This window comes from Dipodomys merriami, unplaced genomic scaffold (genome assembly GCF_024711535.1).
Source record: "Dipodomys merriami isolate MVZ:Mamm:240054 unplaced genomic scaffold, mDipMer1.0.p SCAF_2, whole genome shotgun sequence".
Lineage (NCBI taxonomy): Eukaryota > Metazoa > Chordata > Mammalia > Rodentia > Heteromyidae > Dipodomys > Dipodomys merriami.
This window is the reverse complement of record NW_027203381.1, coordinates 59,964,709-59,990,213: the sequence shown is the minus strand read 5'-3', so window position 1 is coordinate 59,990,213 and position 25,505 is coordinate 59,964,709. Positions and strand designations below refer to the sequence as shown.

Genomic DNA, 25,505 nt, shown 5'->3' with positions numbered 1-25,505 from the left:
AAAAAGCTAAAAGTAGAGCAGTGCCCAGGCCTTGAGTTCAAGCCCCAGAACCAACACACACACACACACACACACACACACACACATGCTGTCCCCACTCTCGCACCCTCTTTGAAAGAGTCAGAGGGTGAAATGAATGAAATATGGGCTCATGTGTTTTTCACCAGGCACTCATCATTATGCAACTGCAGAAGTCCAAAGTTTGTTTTGGGGGGTTGGGTTTTGGTTTTTTTTTTTTTTTTGGCTGAATTATTTGTTTATAGCCAACCCTTGATTATTTGCAGAAACAAGAGAGCAGCCACAGGATCTTTTCAAGCTATGATGATCAAAGATTTTGGGAGGCTGCTGTTACTATTTGTGTGCAGTTCTCTCTGCCCTAACATTCATAATAGTTTAAATAATCTGATGAAATCACTTTGACTTCTGGCATGGCCTTCAGTTTCCTCCTGGCTTCCAAGTCTGTGTAACCCCAGTCAGATGAACCTCTCAGAATAAAATTTAGGAGCAGCCTGTGGACCTCAGGGAGCCCTACAGAGATTACAGAGATGTTAGATGCCTGTTGGCCAGAATAGGTCGTGTGTGTGTGTGTGTGTGTGTGTGTGTGTGTGTGTGTGTGTGTGTGTGTGTGTGTGTGTGTGTGTGTGTGTGTGTGTGTGTGTGTGTGTGTGTGTTTCTTTTTTTGTTTTGTTGGTTTTTTGTTTTTAAGGTGTCAGTATTAGGGCTTGAACTCAGGTCCTGGACACTCTCCCTTGGCTTTTTTACTCAGGGTTGGGGCTCTAACACTTGTACCACAAGCTCTACTTTTGGCTTTTGCTGGTAATTAGAGATAAGAGTCTCACAGACTTTCCTGCCCTGGCTGACTCCAAACTGCAAGCCTCAGATCTTAGTCCCCTGAGTAGCTAGGATTACAGGCATGAGCTACTAGTGCCCTGTCAGAATAGTTCTTTATTGCAGCTTAACAGGACTTTTCTTCCAGTCCCTTTCAGCTAGAAATAGATATTATCCTGTCAACAAAGAGTGGAATGAGTTTGTGATAACATCAGAAGGAACTGGGAAGCAAGCTGTTTTCAATACATTCACCAAACAATCCAGAAGTTATCAGCATTTGATTGATTTGTTTCTAGAAGCATTTCCATCAAAGAGCTCAAGATGTAGTATGTAACCAAGTTCAGAAGGTTAAGGTTAGAACGATAACCTCCTGGAAAAAAAATCAAAGTACACAAATTCAAAGGAAGGTGGGAATTGGCTAGGTCTTTAGTGGGTGTTGACAGTCTGGATACTTTCCAGAGGGGAAAGGTCAAGATACTACTGGAACTTTCAACTATGTCCTAACAGGAAAGGCTGAAGCTGACATTCTTTTACCCAAAGAAAAGAAGGCATAGGAAGTAGTGATCATTGGCCTTAAATTTAAAGAAAAAAAATTGTTCTTTTTCCCTGAGCTGAGATTTGATTTCAGAGCCTTGAATTTGCTCAGCTGGTATTCTACATCTTGAGTCATACCTTTAGTTTAGCATTTTGCTGGTTAATTGCTGATGGAATCTCTCAGACTTTTCTGCCTGGTTGGCTTTGAACTGTGATCCTCAGATCTCAGCCTCCTGAGTAGCTAGGATTAAAGGTATGAACTGCAGGTTCTTCTCTCCAACTCCTTTCATCTTTAAAAATCAGCCTTGACCAGTCTTTTTCCAGTCACATTTCTCTGATGGCCCTTTTTTGCCTTCCCCTTTCATTTCTAAGGACTCTGTGATTACATTGGTCCCATGCACATAACCCAGGATAAACTTCCCATCTTAAATCAGCAGACTAACAATTGAAATCCCATCTCCAACCTTGATTCCTCTTTGCTGTGTAATCTAATATATTCCGTTTCCAAGCATTAGCACGTGGACATCTTCAGGACATTATTCAGCCTCCTGAAAGTCTGTTACCTCATGGGTTTCTTTTGAAGATCCTACAAAACTATGCATTTAAAGTGCTTATTAGAATCTGGCACACCAATGGTAGCTATTATTATTGTTGTTAATATTCTTTTATTACAAAGACATCTTACAGCAGATAATAGTCATCTTAGATGACTCAGGGGACTTTAAAACTCTTAATATTTGGTGATTCTTTAAGATAGACAAGATAAATATCTACTAGTGGTAGACAGAAGAAGTCATGCTTTCTTTCTCCGTGTGTGTGTGTGTGTGTGTGTGTGTGTGTGTGTGTGTGTGTGTGTGTGTGTGTGTGTGTGTGTGTGTGTGTGTGTGTACAGGGGTTTGAACTCAGCGCCCTGCACTATCATTTGGCTTTTTCACTCAAAGCCACACCTCCACTTTCAGGTTTTTTGGAGATAAGATCCTCAGAGATTTTCTACCCAAGGTCGTCTTCGAGTCCTCAGATGTCAGTACCTTGAGTAGCTAAGATTACAGGCGAGAGTCACCAGTGCTTAGCATTCTTTTCATTCATCTTATTAAGTTTTTTAAACAAAATATCATTGTATTTTATTAAATACTTTAATCATACATCAAACAGTATATTACATAGTACATTGTAGTATCATTATAAATGGTTTGGAAAGTTATATATTTTAATATTTTATATACTTTTTAGGGTTTTTTTTCTTTATAAGTCGTTGGGGCTTATTGTAAGAGAAAAATCATCAGACTGGGGGGTGTGGCGTCAGTGGTTAAGGGCTTGTGTATGTAGCAAGAGTGACATCCTGAGTTCAAGCCCTACTATTGTAAAATTAAAAAAAAAGAAAAGAAAAGATGAAGGAAGGAAGGAAGGAAGGAAGGAAGGAAGGAAGGAAGGAAGGGAGAAAGAAAGAAAGAAAGAAAGAAAGAGAGAGAAAGAAAGAATAAAGAAAGAAAGAAAGGAAGGAAGGAAGGAAGGAAGAAAGAGAAAGAAAGGAAGGAAGGAAGGAAGGAAGGAAGGAAGTTAGGAAGGAAGGAAAAAAAAAAAGAAGATATATGGCACCTTGATCCCCATAAAACAAAATGCTGTCAGCATCATAATATATTTCCTTTCAGCACTTTCACTGTACCACTTTAGAGACACTATACTGTATATACTGGTTAAAACCTTATTACATAATTACAGTAGCATTAAACATTATTAAAGCCTTTATAGCCTATGAAAGAAAAATGATAGAAAGCAGCTGCAAACTCCCACTGTTAGCAGAAGTTTGATTAGTATTTTTTTTCCAATTAAAAAAATCCCAACAGCTGGGCACTGGTGGCTCTTGTTTATAAATAATCCTAACTACTCAGAAGGCTGAGATCTGAGGATCCAGGTTTGAAGCCAACCTAGGCAAGAAAGTCTGTGAGACTCTTATCTCCAATTAAGGACCCAAAATAAAAGGCTCAAGCTTTCTATGGCTTTTTCCAGGACAGACACACAAAAGAAAAAAAAATCCCAATCATTTTGTTTAGTCAATATGAAAATTTTCAAGACATTATTCAACTCCATTTGCAATTGAAATAGTTAAATGATGAGTTTTACAGCTCTACCTTTGTGAAGAATGAATTAGATCTCGTCAGCTGTACCTGATTTTGGTGTATCTCATTTTCTGTTCTACCTGATTATCAGAGATAGTAAGGACTGCTGGCTGAACTTCAGGGCATGAGTGACAAAGAAAGTGGGTGTGTGGAAAGATGATATTCCCAATGTCCGCTCCAACCATACCAAAATAGTAGCTATCATCTATTAATAATTTTCCATTTCTTATATATATTAATGTCCAAGTATAAGGTAAATATTGCTGATCCATTTTGTACATAAGATGCATCTTGCACACTAGTTCATAGGGGAGCTGCTGTTCAATCTAGGCCTGTGTGACTCCACAGTCTCCATGTATTCTGCCATACTTTCTAGCCTTTCCATGTGCCCAGCATGTTGTCCCATGACACAGAGACTAGACAAGAAGCCACAGAGTCAATTAAAGGACTCATGTAAAAAACCATAAGTAAACTAAATTTGTTTTTCCTGGAGAGAAACCAAGAACCTAATGAATATGAGCCTCCAGCCAAAGATTTAGGGGATGAATTAGTGGCCACACATACCCCTTGATTCTCCATCTCAGCTTAGAAAAGAATGAGGAGGAAGAGGAGGAGTGCCATTTTGGATGAGAAGAGGAATCTTCGGGCTTAGAGGACATTACAGGCTGAAATAAGTTCTTGAGAGAAGTTGTAGAATCTCTTATGAAAGTCTCCCAAACAGAAAGTTTCAAATGACAAACATATTATCTTCTCTGAGCCCAAGGGTGTGCTTATTACATACCAGGCCCACACCAGGGACAAGAGTCTTTTGCCTCACACGATGTGACTCAGCTGTCACTTGGCCCTAAATGTTCCATCCTCAGGATTTCCACAGCCACCCCCTCCCTAGTGTGTGTGTGTGTGTGTGTGTGTGTGTGTGTGTGTGTGTGTGTATGTGTGTGTATACGTGCACACGCACCCACGCCTGTTGGTACTAGGGCATGAACTCAAGGCCAGGGTGTTCTCCCTTAACTTTGTCAATCAAGGTTTTTTGCTGGTTAATTGGAGATAAGAGTCTCACAGACTTTTCTTCCCAGTCTGGCTTTGAAGTGTGAGCCTCAACTCTTAGCCTCCATAGTATAAACCTCCTTCTTTTGGCTCTCCCCACCATATCTTAGATGGCTCCTTTCCTTCCCACTGGCCTATACCAGAGCCACCATCCGTGTCCCCTTTTCTGAACTTAAGCTCCCTTTCTTTGTTTAAGATCCTCCTCTTCAAACACTGGTTTTACCTCCTCAGTGTCATACTCCATTTCAGCCCTTCCCCACACAGCTGCCCTTATGCCTTGAACTGCTCATCAAGAGTGGCATCATTTCCTAGGGCCTCAACACTATTGGTTCAAAGTGCCGCCCAGAATATTCTGAGTACTCGCTCCCTGACCAGCACCAACCCCGGTCTCCATGTCAGTTTCAACTTTCGCTTAGAATCCATCTACATGATTGTTCATAGGTTTTTATCTCCCTTCAATTTGTCCTTGTTGACTCCTATAATTCATTATGCTTTGGGCACTATATCTTGTTACCTCTCTAGCTCATTCATAAGCTTTCCCTCGGAGAAAAGTCTGTGCCTGTTTGGAATTCACTAAACTTGAATGAGAGGAGTGATAACTGAGTACGTATCTTCATTCAGCAAAAATACTTTGGGTCTTCATTTTGTGTTAGCTAACATTATATTGGAGCTGAGAGGAAAGGGAGACCACCATGGCCCCTTCTTTTCAGGAATCCTTCAGTTTGTACCCACACACAGTCGTCATTCCAAAAACATCAGCATCCTAGGGCTGTAGTCACAAATTATTATTACAATTAAAGTGACTATAAATTATAGTAACATATTCTCTCACAGCCCGGGAGGTCAAGATGTCAGTCAAGCTAGTAGGCTAAAAAACATACCCATGCCTCTCTCCTGCTGGTTGTGGTCCTTGGTTTATAGCTGTATTAGGCCAACCTGCCATTATTACATGGGGTTCTTCCTGTATCCCTGTATCCAAAAGTTCCCTCTTCATGAAAAACCAGTCATTGGATTAGACACACCTTCCTCCAGGATAACCCTACTTTATCTTAATTACATCTCTTGATTACATAACATCTCATTCACAAATATGGACATTTAAGACTTCAATGTATTTTTTCTCCCCAGAAGGACACCCTATAATACCTATAATACCAACCCTCTCCCAAGTCTTCACACACAAAAAGAAAATTCTATATAATATAATGAGCTTTGTTGGGTGTTTGTTTGTTTTGTGCCCAGTACTGAGGTTTGAATTCAGAGTTTTTCACTCTTTTTAGCTTTTTTGCTCAAGGCTGGAGCTCTACCACTTGATCCACAGCTTCATTTCAGGCTTTTTTTTGCTGGTTAATTGGAGATAAGAATGTCAGATGTGTCTGCCCGCGCTAGCTTCAAGCCATAATCCTCACATGTCAGCCTCCTGAGTAGCTAGGATTACAGGCATGAGCCACAGGCACCTGACTTGTGAGCTTTGTTTTAACCAGAGGATACAAACCATGAGAGTGTTGCTGAACTACCTACTACAAAAGTGGGGTTAGGCCTCATAAAGAAGATGGCCTTCACCAACCAGAGAAGGAACCCAGGCAAACTAAGAGTTGGGAAGCAACCTGGGCCAAAGACACACATGTGAGAGGATTCTGGAAAGGAGCAGAATGCAAGAGATTTCAAGGGAAAGACAGGAGGAGGAGGCGACTACAGTAAGAGCTTGCTGGTCTGCATAGAAGTCTGTACTTCAACCCAAAAGTGGGTGAGAACACAGTCAAGGGACTCACTGTGTTCTGAATAGATGGATGAAAGATGACTTACTGTCCAAGTTTACACAGCAAAAGATTTCAGGCACCCAGAAACATTGAGGTCTCATTGAGATGTCATATGATGTAGGGTATTAGGCCAGATGAAGAGCAGGGAGAGAGAAAGAGGGGGTTCCCAGTGGGAAACAAAGAAGAGGGGTGTCAGGGGAGAGATAAGGTAACCCAGCTCTGTTCATCTGGCGCACTGGTACATGACAGCATGGTGAAAACTGCAAAGCATGCTATTTGGCTATGGAAGTAGTTTATATTGGGAAACAACAACAACAAATCCATGTCATTCTTTCTTGCTTACCACTACAGTTTCAGATTTTCTCATGCACAAGTCAATTTAGGCGGCTTTTAAACTTAGTTTAACATGTTATGTGGTTTGTGTGCTTCTTTGTTTGATTTAAGCTCTCAAGAAGAATAGAATTTCAGAACTCATTAGCCTTCTATTATCCTTTACTAATTAGAACCTTGGAGAATTATTATCCATTTGCACAAGGGAATATTTTTATGATAGAATAAAATTCATCTTTATATTTAAGCTAATGGGAATACCAAATTCATCCTCTAATATTTTCTTTAAACTGTTTGCAATTAAACATTGTATTAAAAAGAAATTGACAAATAAGCTGAAAGAGTTATAAAAATTCTCAAGAAACAATCTAATGACTAATTTTACTTCTTTATTTGTATGAAGGATTGAACTCAGGGCCTTACATTTGTTCATCTGGTGCTCTATCACTTGAGCCACACCTCCAACCCAGCCCTTTTTGCTGTTTATTTTGGAGATGGAGTCTTGAGGATTTTCCTATCTGGGCTGCCTAAATCTCAGCCTCTTGAATAGCTAGGATTACAGGTATAAGCCACTGGGACTTGAACTCAAGGCCTGGGCACTGCCCCTGAGCTTCTTTTGCTCAAGGCTAGCACTCTACCACTTAGGCCACAGCTCCATTTCCCACTTTTTCTGTTTATGTGGTACTAAGGAATCAAACCCAAGGCTTCATGAATGTTAGACAAGCACTCTACCACTAAGCCACCTTCCCAGCCCCTCTAAATACATTTTTAATGCATTCATGTTTTAATCAAAGGGAATTTTTAAAGCAGCCTTTCACTAAGCTATAGAGGAATAACTATATTATTTCCCAAGAAACCCTGGGCTTAGCCGGGCACCGGTGACTCACACCTAGCTACTCAGGAGGCTGAGATCTGAGGATCACAGTTCAAAGCCAGCCCGGGCAGGAAAGTCCGTGAGACTCTTATCTCCAATAAACCACTCGAAGACTTGAAGTGACGCTGTGGCTCAAGCAGTAGAGCGCTCGCCTTGAGCTGGAAGAGTGCAGGGACAGTGCCCAAGCCCAGAGTTCAAGCCCCATGACCGACCGAAAAAAAAAATTTGCAAATTGAATATGTTGATATAAAGGAGAGATAGAGATTATTATATAGATATAGATTATAAATATAAAATCTCAAAACTCTTTAGAATCTGTCGTTTAAATGCATGGTTCTATGGTTATTATTTATAATAATGTCATGGAATCTCAACTTTGGACAGGACTTTAGATTTTAACTATCTTTCCTATATAAGCATCCATCCTATAAACCCCTTGTATGGAGGGTCATCAAATCTCTACTTTGAAGATCTGTAGATTTTTGTACTTTGAAGGTTTCATGAGTGTTTAAATTTTGGTGTTGAGGGGAAGGGGTCCTACCACTTCACATTTTACTAAGAGAACATTTTCACAATCTTTTCATGCTCTTCAGTGAAAGAAGGGCTCTCTTGGTTCCAAGAATGCATTCTATCCCTTCAAGTTACTGAAGTGCCAAGGGCTTATGTAATTTGCTGAATATTCACGTTTATTGAACCTACACTTAGGCCGAAATTCCTAATTGTCTAACAACAAGATGTCTTCTATTCTACTGCATGAAGAGTCCCTTTAATCTTAAGAGTAGACCTTTTTAGAGGCCATTCCAAAGTGCCAATCAAGCCGAGTACCCTACCCTGCCTTTGAACTCAAGAAGCTGAGTAATCTCCAGCTTTGAGTGACCATAGGGTAAGAGCCAGTGGGAAGGTCCCGTATAAATTAAAATCTCAGACCATTCATCGTAAGGAAGCTTTTATCGGAGAGGTCAGCACAGAGCATGTCGGTTTCTCAGGTTTCCCTTTTCTCTTCTGTTTTTACCTTGTCTCTGAATTTGTGTGGGGAAGAGAAATAGAAACAGCTTATACTCAGAGTTTCTACAAATATGCACAGGGTTAGGGCTATACATAATACAGCAGGATACTTTGAAATCAAGTTGATGACCTAGCTCACGATTTCACTTATAATCTTCCCCACCTCTACCCCCCTTCTAACTGCTAAATCTGTGGAAAAAATAAAGGAGATATTTAGCAACCTATCTATGGGTTAGAAGTGAAGATTTAAAGGACTTGATAACCTACTAACTCATTTTTTCTTAATAATTCATTTATTAGTGTATTATTAAAATTCATAGTAATTTTTGTGTGTGTTAAAGTGGAAGATTCAAGGAAAAAGTAAATGTGAGCTTAAATTATTTTTCTAGTACTTAAAAGATAAGTTCATTACTTAATATTTGGGACAATAGAATTATAGACATGTCTACCACGTTTTTCCCCTATTACAGACACAGAACAAGTATTTTCCTAGAAGTAGACATGGATATTTTATTTCTGTGTTGGGTCCTTGCAAAGACCCAGGAGCTTGAGCTCTTATCCTACTGCAGCCAGTCAGCCCTTGAAGTCAGACATGTGTTAGGACTCTACACCAAAGGTACCAGCTCCTCAGATGGGATACAGCAAACTGGGAAGGAAGTGGGGGAGACACTTTTGAGGCAGCTCCCAAGACAATTTCCAGGAAGCCACTACAAAGGTCTACATGAGAGATTATAATGCCCAGGCCCATAGAGGCCAGGTAGTTAATGTACAAATCAGGGAAGCATATGGTTGTGAGGCTTCAGTAGGGGTGAGCATAAAAGAGTGCAGGAAGGGACCAGCTAGTATTCAGCCCCAGCCAGTTGTTGTCAGACTAGAAATTAATCAGGTGTTAATACATCTGGCTTCTCAAAAGAAGGAGGGCTCAAAGTGTGTGGTATATAACTATATACCACACTATAGAAAGAGAGATTTATAAACAGATATGGTTATATATATATATATATATATATATATATATATATATATATATATATATATATATATATATAACTGCAGTTATATACAGAGTAACAGTTGTATATTATATATATACATATATAATTTTCTAATTTTAAAGCTACTGGACAAACACATTCCTAGGCCTATAAGACCATTGGACCACCAAGCTGTTACATTGATACCCAGGAATTATAAATGTAAGGATGTGATTAAGGCCAAGTTTCATTTTGTTTAACTTTGCCCACAAATTATTAATATTATCAATGTAAGCTGACTCCAAGGGAGAGAATGAATAGGCTTCAGGAATACTTAAGAAATTAATGTATTTAACAAGGCAGTCTCAGATGTCATAAAAAATAGGATTCAAGCCAGGTACCAGTGGCTCATACCTAGAATGCTAACTACTCAGGAGGTTGAGATCTGAGGATTGTAGTTTGAAGATAGCCCAGGCAGGAAAGTCTGTGATACTCTGATCTCCAATAAACTATTGGGGGGAGGGAGGAAGACAAAGGCAAGACAGGTGTTGCTGTGGCTCAAATGGTGGAGTGCTAGCCTTGAGCAAAAGAAGTTCAAGGACAGTGCCCAGGCCCCAGGACCAGAAAAAAAAGAAAAGAAAAGATGATTCAAAATGATCCGGAACTGTGGCGCATGCTTCTAATTCTAGCTATTCAGGAGACTGAGATCTGAGGATCAGGGCTCAAATCTAACCCTGACAGAAAAGTCTATAAGCCAGAAGTGGAGGTATGGGTTCAAAGTGCCAGCCGTGAGTTGAAAAAGTCAAGTGAAGGGCTGGGAAGGTGGCTCAGTGGTAGAGCACTTGCCTTGCGTGCCTGAGGCCCTGGGTTCAATTCCTCAGCACCACATAAGCATAAAGAAAAAAGCCGGAAGTGGTGCTGTGGCTCAAGTGGTAGAGTGTTAGCCTTCAGCTGAAGAGCTGAGGGACAGCGCCCAGGCCCAGAGTTCAGGCCCCACGACCGGACCCAAAAAAAAAAAAAAAAAAAAAGGGCTGGGAAGTTGGCTCAGTGGTAGAGTGCTTGCCTTGCATGTCAAGCCCCACAGCCACTATCACCACCACCAACAGACCCACTCATATTTCTTTCTGTATAATATTAAAAAGGCATTAACATTGATTCTAACCTACTGAACTCATGCAAAAGCAGAAAAAAGGGATTTTAGAGGAAATGGGCATGTAGGAGGAGCCTGGAGCTGATCTGAGAAATGACTCTTCTAGACCAGGCATTTAGAGTGTGGAATGAGAGGGCCCTGGCAAGGAATTAAGAGCTTGCCTCATAAACCAAAAGGAATTTGTTTTGGCCAGAGACTTGTAGTCCACACAGGAGAGCTTTAACATGAGATCTAAAGGGGATAAAGTATAGATTGAAACTCTAAAGTCCCAGCCCACAGAGGGGTAGCAGGTGTGAGCTAGAAATAAGAGGCATGGCAGAGGGTAGTGCCAAGCAGATCTCCCAACGAACTGACAGAGAGGAACATCAGGGCCACATCTATGGTTAACTCATGCCAAATGCACAGTGAGAGGGGCAAATTGAACAAGTTATGTTCCTTAGGGAAACAGCATGACCTCTGAGACAGCAGGTAGCAATGGAATAGAGCACAAAGCCACAGAACTGTACTAGTTATTGAGAAGGATGACAGGCTCACCGCCCCTGAGATGGGTGTTAAGAATGCATACTCAACTATAGGAAGTCGCGAATGTCAGAATGGAAGCAAAGCACAGAACATATGGCTGGGATTTTTTAGAAGGATGAAATGAGCTGGCAGGGTGTACCTCAGGCTTCTCAGGCAGAGCAAGCGCTGGATGTTTTTCTCTTTAACCTTTTTTGAATGGCACAGGAGGGACATGGAATAAGGAAAGGGGTATGTACCCAGGCATCTGTCCCATCTCATGACTTTTTTTTTTTGGTATGTATATTGGTACTGGGGTTTGAACTCCAGACATCATGCTCACCCTTGGATTTTTCACTCAAGGCTAGTGCTCTACCACTTGAGCCACAGCTCCACTTCTGGCTTTTGGGCGATTAATTTCAGATAAGAGTATCAGGGACTTTTCTGCCCTGGCTTGCTTTGAACTCACATTCTCAGATCTTGGCCTCCTGAGTAGTTAGGACTACAGGTGTGAGTTAACACTACCTGGCTTCTAATTAATTTTTACCTTGCTGACAGTGTATGTATGACCTGAATGAGAGGGAGTAGAAACTTTTTTTTCTGGAACTAATCTGGCCAGGAAGCTTCTAACTTGTTGAAACTTAAGAGGAGGCAACAAGACCATCCTGGAGTTCTGTGATTGGAGAAGAAAGAAATCCAATGCTTAGCAAAATGTGTGCTTCCTCTCACCCTTCCAGCCCCTGCCACTTCCCACTTTCCTCTGGCATCTCCTCTCTCATCCTAATAAAAACTCTGGCCCGGGGCTACTACCAGGGCACTAGGGTAGAAAAGTTTCCATGTTTCTTCATGAAGAAATTGAAGAAAGCTGTAATCTTCAATCCCAAACTCAGCAGAAAAAAAATAAAGTGCTACTTATAGTTCAAGCTGAACTTAGAATCCAAGAGACCTCAAAACCAGTTTTATACATGGGAATAATGTTCTGTTTTAATTTTATTTATCAGGTGGATACACATACACACATTCTCAATTAATATCCCCATCATCTTCTGCAAAGTAGACAATACTTATCCTAATTCAAAGATGATGTAAAGAAGAGACTCAATGACTTGCCTAAAGCCAGATAGCAAGTAAATGTTTGAACTATAGTTCAAATGCTTGAACTCAAGTCTCTGACTTATAACCAAAACTCCTTCAACTTCACCAATCTGTCTCCAAAACTAGATAATGTACTTGGGATACCAAAGGGGTTAATTGACCTTTGTGGTTAGTTGAGAACTAAACCTCAATATAGTATTGCTAGAACAGGGAAATGTGCTCAGAGTGACAAACAAATGGCTTAAGCAAAGAGCTTGGTAACCTGACCTATCACCATCATGTCCAGAAAAGCTGGTGGGGAGAGGGGGAGAGGAGAGCAGACACATTCAGCCCACATCACCTAACTCCATGAAATCGTTTCTGCCTGGCTTTGCATCTGCCTAAAAATAGTCCTAACATCTATAAGGATCAAATAAGGGTGCATGAACCCACTAGCAGGGTTCATGCAGGAAATGTGTGAGAAGTGGGAACTGAGATTATTCGCAGAAGCTTGGGACAGGTTGGGCTGGAGAGGGAAGACAGAGTTCTGTGGACATTCCTGGGCACTCACCTGTAGTAACAGTAGGGTGAAATTAGGATCTGTTTCCAAGGTTTTGCCTCATCTCCCCTAGACTGTTCCGCTTTTTAGCCCTGGTTGGTCAGGAGCTAAGAAGTGGCCTTCCGCAGCCAGAGGCTCTGTTCCAGCCAGGCAGCTGCCTCCTTCGGCCTTCAGAGCTTATGTTCTAATAAATTGTCCTCGCCTACCTATGTCTTAACTGTTCCTTCTCGCCTTCAGATTCAAGCCTCATGGGCTGATGAATGTATGAATGCTGAAGAATGCAGCTAAGCAATCACTACACAACTTTAGGGATACATTCCTAGCCTGCCTGTCCTTTCTGTTCAATGTTTGGTAAATGCTCTAACCAAATCAGCCTGAAGGTGATTTTCTTTCCACCAGTAACTGTATTATTCTTCAAAAGGAGAAAATACTGTGAGGAATCAGGCAAACTTTGTGAGTTTGTTGTTGTGGTTGTTTCTTCATTGTTGTTAGGTTGTGTTTAGAGAGGGAACGGAACTATTTTCTACTGGCAAGGACTGATATTGTTTGACAAACCCCACTGGAAACTCAGGGTCTCCTACAGGAACGCCTTGGCAAGATGGTGCCCTGCTCCCCAGAGGTGCTACCTGAGGGTCCTTCACCAAATGAAAGTGGTGGCATTCACATTGCTAAGGCAGCTCTCTGGTTGTACTTCTGGGACTTTGAGGAGATGGTGTGTCCTCAGAGAAGCAGCGCCTTGGAATGTGTTGGGTGATTGTAGATCATGAGCCCCAGAGACACCCACATGCACAGCTCCTTGCCCCTATGTACTGCACTGGGGGAGGATCTGATTTCAGACTTTGGCAGGCTTTATCGTGCTTGGAATTCTGCCCTTTGGAGGAGATATTGACAGGAGGTTCCAGACAGAATTCAGGAAAGCCTATCAAAGGAGAATGTATCCATAGTCCACAGGAACAAAATGTATCTTGCATGAAAGACAAAAGTCACTACTTTAAGGCTAGAGACTCATTGGAGCCCCAATTCAACCTTAAAGTATAGGGAAAATGCTCTAGACATGAGGCTATGTATTTGTTTATTGTTACTCTGAACCAAGAGTAGAGATGAAAGAACAATGCTGGGTCTCAAGTAGCCAGAGCCAATCAACCCTGAGCTGGGATCTCAAGACCACGTCCAGGATGTGAGTAGTAAATGTGGACAAACACAGCTACAAAGCATAAGTGAGAATAGCCCAGTTTTGAATCATTTATTCTTTTCTCTCTTTTCTTTGTCAGTTGTGGGGCTTGAAATCAGTGCCTGGGCACTGTTCCTGAGCTCCTTTTGCTTAAGGCTAGTGCTCTACCATTTTGAGCCACTGCTCCACGTTTGGTTTTCTGTAGTTAATTGGAGATAAGAGTCTCATGGACTTTCCTGATCTCAGCCTCCTGAATAGCTAGGATTGCAGGCGGGAGCACCAGTGCCCAGCTGAGTTATTTGTTCTTATGACTTTGACTGCTCCATTTCTCTTCGGTGCCACCAGAGCATAACAGTGGGAGCCAGGACAAGTGGAGCAGTAAAGAACCTGGACTGGAAGTCAGAACTGTTATTTACATTCCAATTCTGTAGTTCCCAAATGCATCATCAAGGTCTGATCTAAGTCTGCTAGTATGTGTCACAAGCTATGGAATAGTAGTTCTGCATGTGCCTTTTTACTATCAGTATTGCATTAGTTTATCCCCCAACACCATCCAAGGAGGCCTTATGGAACACGATTTCTGCCCATCAGAATGTTGTTTTAAAGAGTAATTGATTCTCCCACTTTTTATGACTCGACATCCACTTGCCATTCATTCAGTATCTCTAGATATCAAGCAGTAGCAATGCAATTAATTCCATTCCGTGTGTGTGTGTGTGTGTGTGTGTGTGTGTGTGTGTGTGTGTGTGTGTGTGTGTGTGTGTGTGTTCGATAGTAAAGCTTAAACTCAGGGCCTTGGCACTGCCCCCTTAGCATTTTCATTTGTCTGGCACTCTACCACTTGAGCCATGCCTCCACTTCTGGCTTTTTGCTGCTTCATTGGAGATAAGATTATCCCTGACTTTTCTGTCCAGTCTGGCTTTGAACCATTCCACATTTTTAACCTGCTCTTTAGCCTATGTGGTCTTTATGAAAGACTATTCTAGCTTAAGAAATGTTGATAGCAACTCATGGATTACATTTCTACTGTGGAAGTCTCCTTGAAACATGTCATCCCATGGTTGGGAATCTCTGATTTCCAAAAACCATTTAAATGCAAACAATCTGTCATCTGTGGTTTTATAGGTAATTTTTGACATATGAAAATTACTTCTTAAGCTATTAAAAGGATTCTATGGTTGTACAATAAGACACATCCTAAGCAAGTTGAAAACCCCATTATCAACCTTTTCCCTTCAGGACCTCTCTTGAACTCCACCCTTTTTCTTGCCCCCTCCCTCCCCGTGTTTTGGCCCACTCCCTCATGGTGTCTGGCCTCCAGTCCTCTCATTATTAATCACCCTAGATTTTTCTGAGTGCCATGAACACCAGTCTTGTCCCAAGTATGGAATAAAGCCAGGGAATACCTTGCTTCTTGAAGCTGAAATACACTGAGCCAACATAAATCTGTTGGCAGGAGCAGCAGGCACAAGAGTCTCATTCAAGTGTACAAAAACAGCTATTTATAAACCCTCCTTCCTGATTGCTGGGTGTTCACTTTCCCTTGAAGCAAAGGGGCCACTCTAGCCTCTTGGAAAAGATTATTTTATCCACAGCTCTGTGCCCGCGGGTCACTGGGTGTCCATTCTGTACGCAGTGAGACCAGGGGACAGCATGCAGGGTGGATTAGGTGTGGTGATAAGCATCTGATGGGCCAGGGCAGCTGGGTGTATGGGTGACACAGATGGCCTCTGCAGCACCTGTGAAGAAGTGACAGTCACTGGCCCCTTCCAGGATTTCATATCCTGGCTTTACAAATAAGCCCACTTGCCCTTTTTTTTTCTTTAATGTTCTTGATGTAAACTTCAGTTAACACTATTGCTACATTTACAAAGACATTTGGGATTCAGATTATATAGAATATAAACAGCTATTCTAGTACCACTGTGAACATTTATCATTATGTTTTAATTTAATTGAACCTGCCCTTCCTGTGTTTCTATACTATGCCTGCTTGATTTACTAGATTTATTTTTAACCTTAATAACCTGGCCCTAGTCAGTTATCTCCAATAGTAAAATAGTAGTGCAGATTAAACCCAAAGCCACCAATAACCCAGAAAAGCCAAAAAGTGAGACCTTGAATCATTTACTTTTTCATTGACATAAACCTTATGAAAAAAAATATATATCTTGTACAAGATGACCTGTTAGCTAAATATATTTTTCTAAATGTGTAGGTTTGTATCTATATAGTATCTTCAAAGAGTTGAATTTGTTGCCAGAACAAATAGCCAAGAGATTTTTTTCCTATAAAATATATCTGGATTCTCTTTCAAAATGGCCATTCTGGGAATACTTGCACCCATACCCTTATGTGGCACTAGTTATGCCACACACAGATCCTTCCATTGTGTCCTGAGTGGTATTAACCAGTCGTTTGGGGAGTGTAAAGAAACCTTAGAAATCAGACCACACTGTCTGCTGTAAGCTAAGGGAACTGAGGTACCGGGTTCTGAGTGCCTCCGGTGGTATCACTTGCTGATCTGAAGCCTGGCGTTGGAAGACAGGCCGCTTGACTGCTGGTCCAGCCTGGCCTCTACCCCGTCATTCTTCCCCCACTACTCAACACAGAACACCATTTTCCCGCTAACATCTCACATCCAGCCTCCAAACCCTACTGCTGACAGACACAGAGGGCCCAACTAGCTATTTGAATCATGAGACACTCAGGGAACCTGACTATCAAAGTCCAAACCACAAAAAGGAATACCTTCACTTCAAGGGCTTCTATTTCTAGAAACAACTGTGTTTTCTGTGTAGACTTCTAAGCCCAAAGAAGTGTTTTCATGTTCTGACTTTTGATGTCTTCAAAAAAAAAAAAAAACATTGCACTTAAAACTTCCTTGATTCTCAGAAAAGGGCCACCAGGAGTTTGGGGTGGTGGAAAGAGCAAAATATCCACTGCTTCTACTGGTGGTATAAATGGCCAGCAGCTAGTTGGGTTTTACTTCTGGGCATCCTTAAAAACAGTCTATTCATAGCTTTGAGGATGATGATTGATTCCAGCCCTGAACTGCTGACAAACATAAAAGAACATTTCTAATTAGTCTCATTTCTTCCCTCATCTGTCAAATGAAAAGACTTGACTAACTAGTGTGCAATTGATGTTATTTTCTTATAAACCAAGGGGAAATTAAGACAACCCAGAAATAGAGTCAATCCATGGTGCCATGACTATTCATTGTCACTCCTCTCCATGGCTTCCTCTGGAGCCAGGAAGAGGGTCTTCTGTCTCAAGAATGGGTTCATCTGGGTAGATAAGAACCTGAATAGGCACCTGGAAGTTTCATATACCTGGAAACAAGTCTGAGGACTGAGGATTAGTCATCTCCAGCTGAAAGGTGATTATGAGAGGAAATAAATGGTGGCCAAAGAAAATGCAAGAAGAGCCATAAAGAAAAAGAATTCCAACAGTCATTAAAACCTTATTACTTTTATTCTCTCAACAACAACAAAATCATTGGCCACATGGGATAGATCCCCACACTGTTCCTGCCCTTAATTCTGAGGCCATTGGGGAAAGAGGTAAGGAGTCTTCCAGTAATCCTGTCTCTTAGCAACAAGGAAAGACAGTTATTAAGCACTTACTATGCATTAAACACCTGCTTCGTGTTCCACATCAGCCTCACAACTTTATTGCATAGAGAATATTTCTGCTTTGTATAAGAAGAAAGGTGGAATCACAGAACCTAAATGATTTGCCAGTCAGTAGGTAGCAAAGCCATGACTGAACTCTGGCTTCCCAGCTTCCAATGTCATGTCTTGTATAACAAAAGATGAAACAAGCAGTAGGCCAGTGCCACGATCAGAACAGAGTCCTCCAACAAGGGCTGAGGGTAAAGTAGCTGAGGCAGCTGGGCACCAGTGACTCACGCCTGTAATCCTTGCTGTGTGGGAGGCTGAGATCAGGAAGATTACTGCTCAAGATGACCTCACACCATATGGGTGACATCCTTCTTAATCAATAGCTAGCTAGAAGTGACATCCCTTCTTAATCAATAGCTAGCTAGAAGTGGTGATGCATGTCTGTCACCCCAGCTATATGAGAATCTGAGATCAAGAGGATCATGATTCCAAGCTGGTCTTGGGTAGAAAAAGACCATGAGACTCCATTCAATATAAAAAGTTAAGAATGGTGGCAAACACGTGCCATCCCCACTATAGTAGGAAGCATAAAATAGGTAGATCACAGCACAAGTGAGAAACCTGGGCTTCTGCCTCTGCCTGGAATGCCTGTAGTTCACCTTGTCTGTTTTCCTTGTATAGCCTCTGAACTCAACACTAGAATCACCCTCTTCCCAGGATGCTTGCTCTAATTGCCCTTGACCCCACTGAATATTGGATGTCCCTCCTCCTTTAGTCCTTCAGTGTTTAGCCCACCACTCAATGTTCTGCTTCCTTGTCTTCCTTTCCAGGTGACCGACTCATGGAATGCTGTATTTTGTCCTTTTCCTATCTAGCACACCCTCTAGTCCCTGCCTAGCACAATAGATGTTTGTTGCATTAATAAATACTTTGTTTCACATCAAACATGCAGTTTCTCAGAAGAATATTTGCAATCACATCTTTGATCAATCATGTGACAAGTCAAGATAATTAACCAAGGAATAGGGTGTGTCCTGTGACTCTGGGGGAAAAAATCTATTAAATTAGACATGTGGGGAACACATTTTTTGGCCAAAATTAAAAACGTATGATTTAATAAATATTACTGCATAGGTTTTAGCTCAGAAAAATATAAATATATAGTGTCTACAGCTATACAACCAAAGTTGTCATTCTTGCCTTACTATGTAATCCAAAAGACGCTGAAATAATAATCGTTAATGGTGCATGGCTAGCAGTTTTGGTGAGCATCAAGCATCATGTGAGATGCTTTGCTCATTTATTTTTCTCAACTACCCTTTAAGGCAAAGCTTTTATCTCTATTTTACTGCTGAGGAAACTGAGGCTTAAAAGAATTAAACAGTACAGGGTTCCACCACCATCCCAGCTCCACCAGTGGCTCATGCATGTAATCCTAGCTATGCAGAAGGCTGAGATCTGAGGATCAGGGTTGGAAGCCCACTTAGGCAGGAAAGTCTGTGGGACTCTACTTTCCAATTAACCACCAAGAAAGCAGAAATAAGAGATTTGGCTTAAGTGGTAGAGCACCAGCCTTGAGCAAAACACTCAGAAGCAGTACCCAGGACCTGAATTCAAGCCCTCTACCTTCTCCCCTCCCCCCCTGCACACACACACACACACACACACACACACACACACACACACACACACACACACACACACACACACAAATTAAACAGTTTGCCCTTTGGCAAGTGCCTAAATAGTCCACTTAATCCTCTCAATCTTTTTTTCAATGACCTAGTTGTGACCTTTAACCTTATTAAATCATCAAAAGAACCACTTATGAAAGAAAATAGCCGTGGCTTCTGGAAATTTTATTAAAACTCTAAATCTTCTGGCAATAACTTTCCAAAATCATGATTCAGACCAGCAGTGATACTTGAAAATGGAACCACACTGGGCCTCTCCTTGCTGTTGGAAAAGAACGCTTGACCTTGGTGTTTGGGACAACCTGTGTTGTCCCTGTTACTTGGTCTCCTGCCGAGCTTGCCTAGTGAAAGGCACTGATGATCCTTCTATTCCCCTGAAGAACTTTCTCTGTCCATCAGGTTTAACCAGTTCTGTCTGTCCACAGCTTTCACCGTACTAGGATTAAAGCAACGTTTCCTCTACAGACTGGAGCCGTGGAAGCAGCATCTGATTCACATTCCCCAGTAATTCCCATCAGTACAAGCTCTTGACAATTACATAGGAACTCTCTAGATCCCTATAACCAGAAGCAGCAGCAAGTGTGTGTGTGTTAAGAAATGAGGGATGGGGGCTCTATCCTGAGTTACTAAATCAGAATCTGTACGGTAACAAAATCTTGGGTGATTTATATATGCACACTTCAGGGCAGAGAGCCACTCTTCTAGAACAATGCTTCCCTCCACACACCCCTTTTTTTTCCCACCATAGCATCCTTAGAAAATGGAAAGACTTATTCAACCGACATCCTGCGAATACAGTGAGGATGTCCGCTATGGCATTGGGGCTCAGCCACAGAGACCATCTGCCATCCTGAAGACAGAGTTCTGTGTCTCGGGAACTCAACCCTGGTTGAGAAGCTTTGGTGTACTTAAAGTAGCCCTGGTTCTTTTAACTTTTGTCCATGTGGCATAGTTCCTCTCTAATTTCCTTCATCATCTATCCTTTATTTTCACAAATGAAAAGTCAGAAAGGCTACTTTCCAACTCGAGATTCAAAATCTGCACGCAATGGATGAACACAGACTCAACTTCACATTCTAGGTAGAGTGTTAAAATGATGCAGAGAAAATGTGTTATTCTGATGAGTCATCTGCTATGGCCTAAGAAACACCAGAAAGAAATAGGAGCCTTCCTTTCTTTGAAGAATGTCTCTTCCCTGCTAGTCCACAAAACTGAACACAGAGGATTAGTAAACATTTAAGGTGGCTTCCTCTCTCCTGAGTGCCAAGAAGAGTATGATTTTTTTCAAATCCTCCCTTAGCAATATCTGCCAGCTTGTAAACTGGACAGGTGTCCCCTCACTTAGACAGCTCCTGATAATGGGGTGACAGTTGGGATGGAAGGAATGAAATACCTTCAGGAACACTTCCTGGTGAGACCATCTGATCACAACCACCAAGTGTCAGGCATACCATCTGACTTTGTTGAGCCCCAAGCTACACAGGGATCCCATGGAAAGAATTCTCTCCTAAAGAAAACGCTGAAATTTCTTAACTCAAAAGGGTGAGCTTTAGCCAGGCACTGGTGGCTCACGCCTGTAATCCTAGCTACTCAGGAGGCTGAGATGTGAGGATCGCAGTTCAAAGCCAGCCCACGCAGGAAAGTCCGTGAAACCCTTATCTCCAGTAAACCACTAGAAAACGGGAAGTGGCGCTGTGGCTCAAGTGGTAGAGTGCTAGCCTTGAGCTGAAGAGCTGAGGGACAGCGCCCAGGCCCAGAGTTCAAGCCCCATGATCAACAACAACAACAAAAAAAGATGAGCTTCTACCATGAAACAAATAGGACAAGATCTATTCTTAAATGAAGGACTGTCATAGTCTAAGTGGTGGGGAGGATGTATCATCTATTGTTTCCAAACAATACACATTTTTTCCCTCTCTTTCTGACTTGCCTGCAGAGTCAGAATTTTCTCATTCTTCTTCCCGCATGAAAGAATACACAAAGTAGCACAGATTTTGGCTGAGTTAAGTGTGGGTTTCCCTCCTGTCTTAAAACTGCTACTTCTTCAGTCTCAAAAAGCTATATGACCTCCCCTTCCTACCCCCAACCTACCAAAAGAAGGCTCTGCCTAAGGTCATCTGCATTCATAGAAGAAAGACAGTGACCAGAGCATGTTATGACTACAACATGTGACCTCTGGTTGATATTCCATAGAACTCTTTCCTTGGAACAGCTCTAGAGGGAAACAGGCCTTTCTCCTGCTCTGACCAGAATTGTTCAGAGCATACTGAACAGTCACTCAGAGTTCCCATGATGTCTAAGAAATGAACACATTTTCTAAGTTCCTAGCCAAAAAAAAAAAAAAAAATGTTAGAACTCTCTCTTCCTCAATCATCTGATTACCAAGTGCTGAAAAAGTAGTATTAGAGAATGCCAAAGGGTTGGGCCTCCTGGACCAAATAGCAGCTTTTTGTATGTAACTATTTCAAGTACTGAATATTGAGTTATCTCTGTGTTTCATGGTCCAGGATGAAGAACAAGCTATGGTACTTTGAATTTGGCACCTCAGAAACCTTTGCAGCTACCTGTAAGAAACTCCATGACCACATAGAACTAGAGGTAAGCTCCCATGTGGGGAGAAAGCTTCCTGAACATTGCTTCTACTTTCCCTCTCTGTCCGTCTGTCTTTCTGTCTTTCTCTCTCTATGTCTCGCTGTCTCTGTCTCTGTCTCTCTGTCTCTGTCTCTGTGTGTGTCTCTCTCTCTCTCTTCCTCTCTCTCTCTCTCTCTCTCTCTCTCTCTCTCTCTCTCTCTCTCTCTCACACACACACACACACACACACACAAAACCTTCAGGAAACAACATCTTGGTTCATTAAGAAGTAATCTAAAGTGTAGTCTATTTGTCATACTTTTATCCTCAAACACCTTCAATAACCTCATTCTTAGTACTCCAATTGATGGACTTGCCTTTCTTGGCCTGTCCAGAGAATCTCTAGGGGCTCTAGGACCCATATGGCCATAGTCTCCTTAGCTGTCCTCCCAACATAGTATGACTGTTACCCCCTCAAAGAGAGGGAGAGGGCTGTTCATGGGGTAACAGCAGTGTCATAGGCCTCTGTAAGAGGCTTGGAACTGGCTGCCATGGAGAATTTGGGGGTTGTGAGTTTGACCAGACATCCCTCAGTCACCCACCTGAAGGAGCTGAACTTATAGGTGCTGGGGACAGCTTCCTGTGTGTTCTGTCTGTACCTTCACAGAACTCAGACAAATCTGTTCTCCTGAAATTCTTGATCATCTTTTCATTGGCTTTTATCAGTAATGAAGAATGGCGATTTCACTGTCACTTCTCCACTCTTGATTATTTTTTTTTAACCAAGAGCCCTCCCTGCATTTTCATTGTGAACCAGGCACCACAGATGATGCCGCAGATCCTGTTGCTGTACTTTGTTTTCCTAAGGCTTGCTGCACTTGTAGCAGCCTGCCTCCAACTGTTTTGCCCTTGGGGCCCCTTCCCCAGTTGATAAGCTGTCTGTCTGCTTCCCTTTCTCTGCCCAGCTCTTTTCCGTGGTAGGATAGCTCTCCTGAGGGCCTCTCACTGACTGCTCTGAGCATCTCTCTATTTCTGGCTACGTGAATGTACAAGTTTGCAAGCATATTTGCTCTGTCTTCACTCTGAAGGACCTCAGGCCCATGAGTTCTTAGCTTCTAACCCCACCTTCTCGTGGGGTTCAGGCTTGAAATCTGATTTCCACTTCAGAACAACACATGAAGGAAACAGAATTCCTCCTTCCAGCATTGGCTCTTCCTGCCTGCACCTCCCACTCACACACACCTCCCTCTCCCCCCCTCCCAGTCTGGTCTGGAAGCTTCCATGAGCAGTCCAGTGGGTCCTGGACACTCCTTTGAGAGAAGAGGGTCAGCCCTGAGGCAGGATGGGAAAGCCCTGCCACGCCCTGGAGGGAGCTGGAGGGGGGCTGTGCACCAGCTCCCTAGCAGGGACTTTTCACAAACAAAACATCAAGCCAGAGGTTCTGCAAGGCTCTGTTTGACTCATCTGTTGGGCTCACCAGTTTGGTTGCTGGGTTACTGACACCAGGGTGGGAGATACCAATCCTTGGCTAATCCCCTGTCCATTGGCCAGCTTCTCTAAAGGGCACAGAGACTCAGGGGCCTGTATCCTTGGGTGGTAGATGGCTGAGACCATCTACACCTGAGAGAGGTTGGGGAGCCAGCCCTCCTCTGTTTACACATAAATATTCAGTCTGGAAGCTGTGGCTGAAGGAGGAGCGCCTTGGCAGAGGAACTAACTGTGGCTAGCAGAGATCTGTTAGCATTTTTCCCCTTGGCACCATCATCTGGTGGGATCTCTTTAAATATACCACTAGTGAGGGACAGCCCTGGCCTAACCACGGCCAGCTGCAGGCACACAGCGACTGCTTGTTCTCCCTGCAGCTGGCTTTGACATTGTGCCCAGAATACAGCAGCTCGGCTCCCTACCTCTACGTTCCGCCCTTCTGGCTCTAAGCTGGCCATGCCCCATGGCCCCTCTGGGTCCAAAACCCAGCAGTACTTCCTCAGCCACTGAGAGGGCTGGTGGCCTAGTGGCAAAAAACACTCATGGCCTCAGGAGGGGGTGGGATTGTTCATGCTGTGGGTTGTTGAGAGCTTTCAGAAACACTTCCTGTTTTCCTTATCTCCCCATAATGAGTCTTTTTAGTATTTATTCATGAGGGTAAGCTGAGAAAGTAGGGGTGAGGGTTTCATGTGATTGTGGCTTCTGACAGCCTGCAGGATTGGGGCAGTCACCATTGCTACAGCTAATGTGTGTGGACGGCCCTGAGTGACCCAGCCAGAGGGCATTGTGAGAGTCAGACAAGGAAGGTGCATGGCAGGTGTAAGGGCATGGCAAAGCAGAACAGGTAGGTGGGAGAGCATGGTGGGCCTCAGGAGGAGCAAGTAAGAGACTCTATATTAAGTGATTGTCTAAATGTGGCTGCTACACACACAGCCTGGGCCTGTGATGACCAGCACAGTATTCACTAGCTCCAGGTCAACCAGTCTGACAGAACCCCATCCACGGGTTCTGATTATACTTCATTGATTTCAGACCTGCCTCAGCCTTTATTCCAAGACACAATGGCTCTAGGAATTTAATAGTGCAGGAACTTTAGTCCCACTTTATGGAAAGGCAAGTTAAGGCACAGAGAGTTAGAATGGTAAATAGATGGTAAAAGAAAAGCTAGGTGCAAGCGGGGTGCTGGTGGCTCATGCCTGTAATCACAGCTACTCAGGAGGCTGAGATTGAAGATTGCGGTTCAAAGCCAGCCCAGGGAAGAAAGTCCGTGAGACTCTAATCTTCAGTTAACCACCAGAAAACAGGAAATAGTGCTGTAGCTCAAGTGGTAGAATGTTAGCCTTGAGTTAGCAGGACCAGCAAAAAAAGGGAAGGAAGGAAGGAAGGAAAGGAAGGAAGGAAGGAAAGGAAGGAAGGAAGGAAGGAAGGAAGGAAGGAAGGAAGGAAGGAAGGAAGGAAGGAAGGAAGGAAAGGAAGGAAGGAAGGAAGGAAGGAAAAGGGAAGGAACAGAAGGGAAGGGAAGGAATAGAAGGGAAGAGAAGGAAAGAGAGGGGGGCAGGGAGGGAGGGAGAGAAGGAGAGAGGGAAGAAAGGAAAGTTAGGGGCAGAAAAGTCACACGTTTTAACTGTCTACCCTCAACATTTGCTAAAAGACCCAGAGAAACAAATATTGTCGAATTTTCTTTAAATGAATCTGATACATTTCCTAACTTGACCAAGACTTCATTGCTGGAAACTGGGAAGCAATGATTCTAGTTTAGCTTAGAACTCAGTAAGCAAAGATTTACCTACAAGTGTTAAAAACTCAATAAACCTTTCTCCCTCTTTTATGGTCAATGGGACCATCTGGTTTTCTTTGGGTTCTGGCAACTGTGCTGCTCTGCTGAGAAATGCTAAGCAAAGATGATCAGAAGACATAGTTCTACTTCCCATTCCAAGAAGGAATGAGAGATTCAGTAGGAAGGAAAGTCAGAGAGTAAAACAGCCTCACGTTGTACCTTAACCCATAGAACATGCAAAGCTGATATTCATGTCCTCATGTTATGAATGAGAAAACTATGACTGAAAAGGGATACAATGATAAGGATCTCAGGGGAACAGGTAGCAAAGTCTGTTTGGTCACTAGAAAAATGGTGGATGGTGAGACAAAGTTCAAATGTAATTTTGTTAGGGAGTTCTCCATTAAAGGCTATTATTCACATGGCTTGTG

At 42.5% G+C, this 25,505-nt stretch overlaps 1 protein-coding gene across 2 annotated transcripts in view; it reads left to right on the top strand.

Moving 5' to 3' along the window:
* Dgkg (diacylglycerol kinase gamma) overlaps positions 1-25,505 on the top strand; it is a 210,750-nt gene that overhangs the window by 128,731 nt on the left and 56,514 nt on the right. For both annotated transcript variants that reach the window (XM_070029774.1, XM_070029773.1), the window contains one exon: positions 21,749-21,839. In XM_070029774.1, the coding sequence (XP_069885875.1) occupies positions 21,749-21,839 (91 nt within the window). The remainder of the gene's footprint in view (positions 1-21,748; positions 21,840-25,505) is intronic.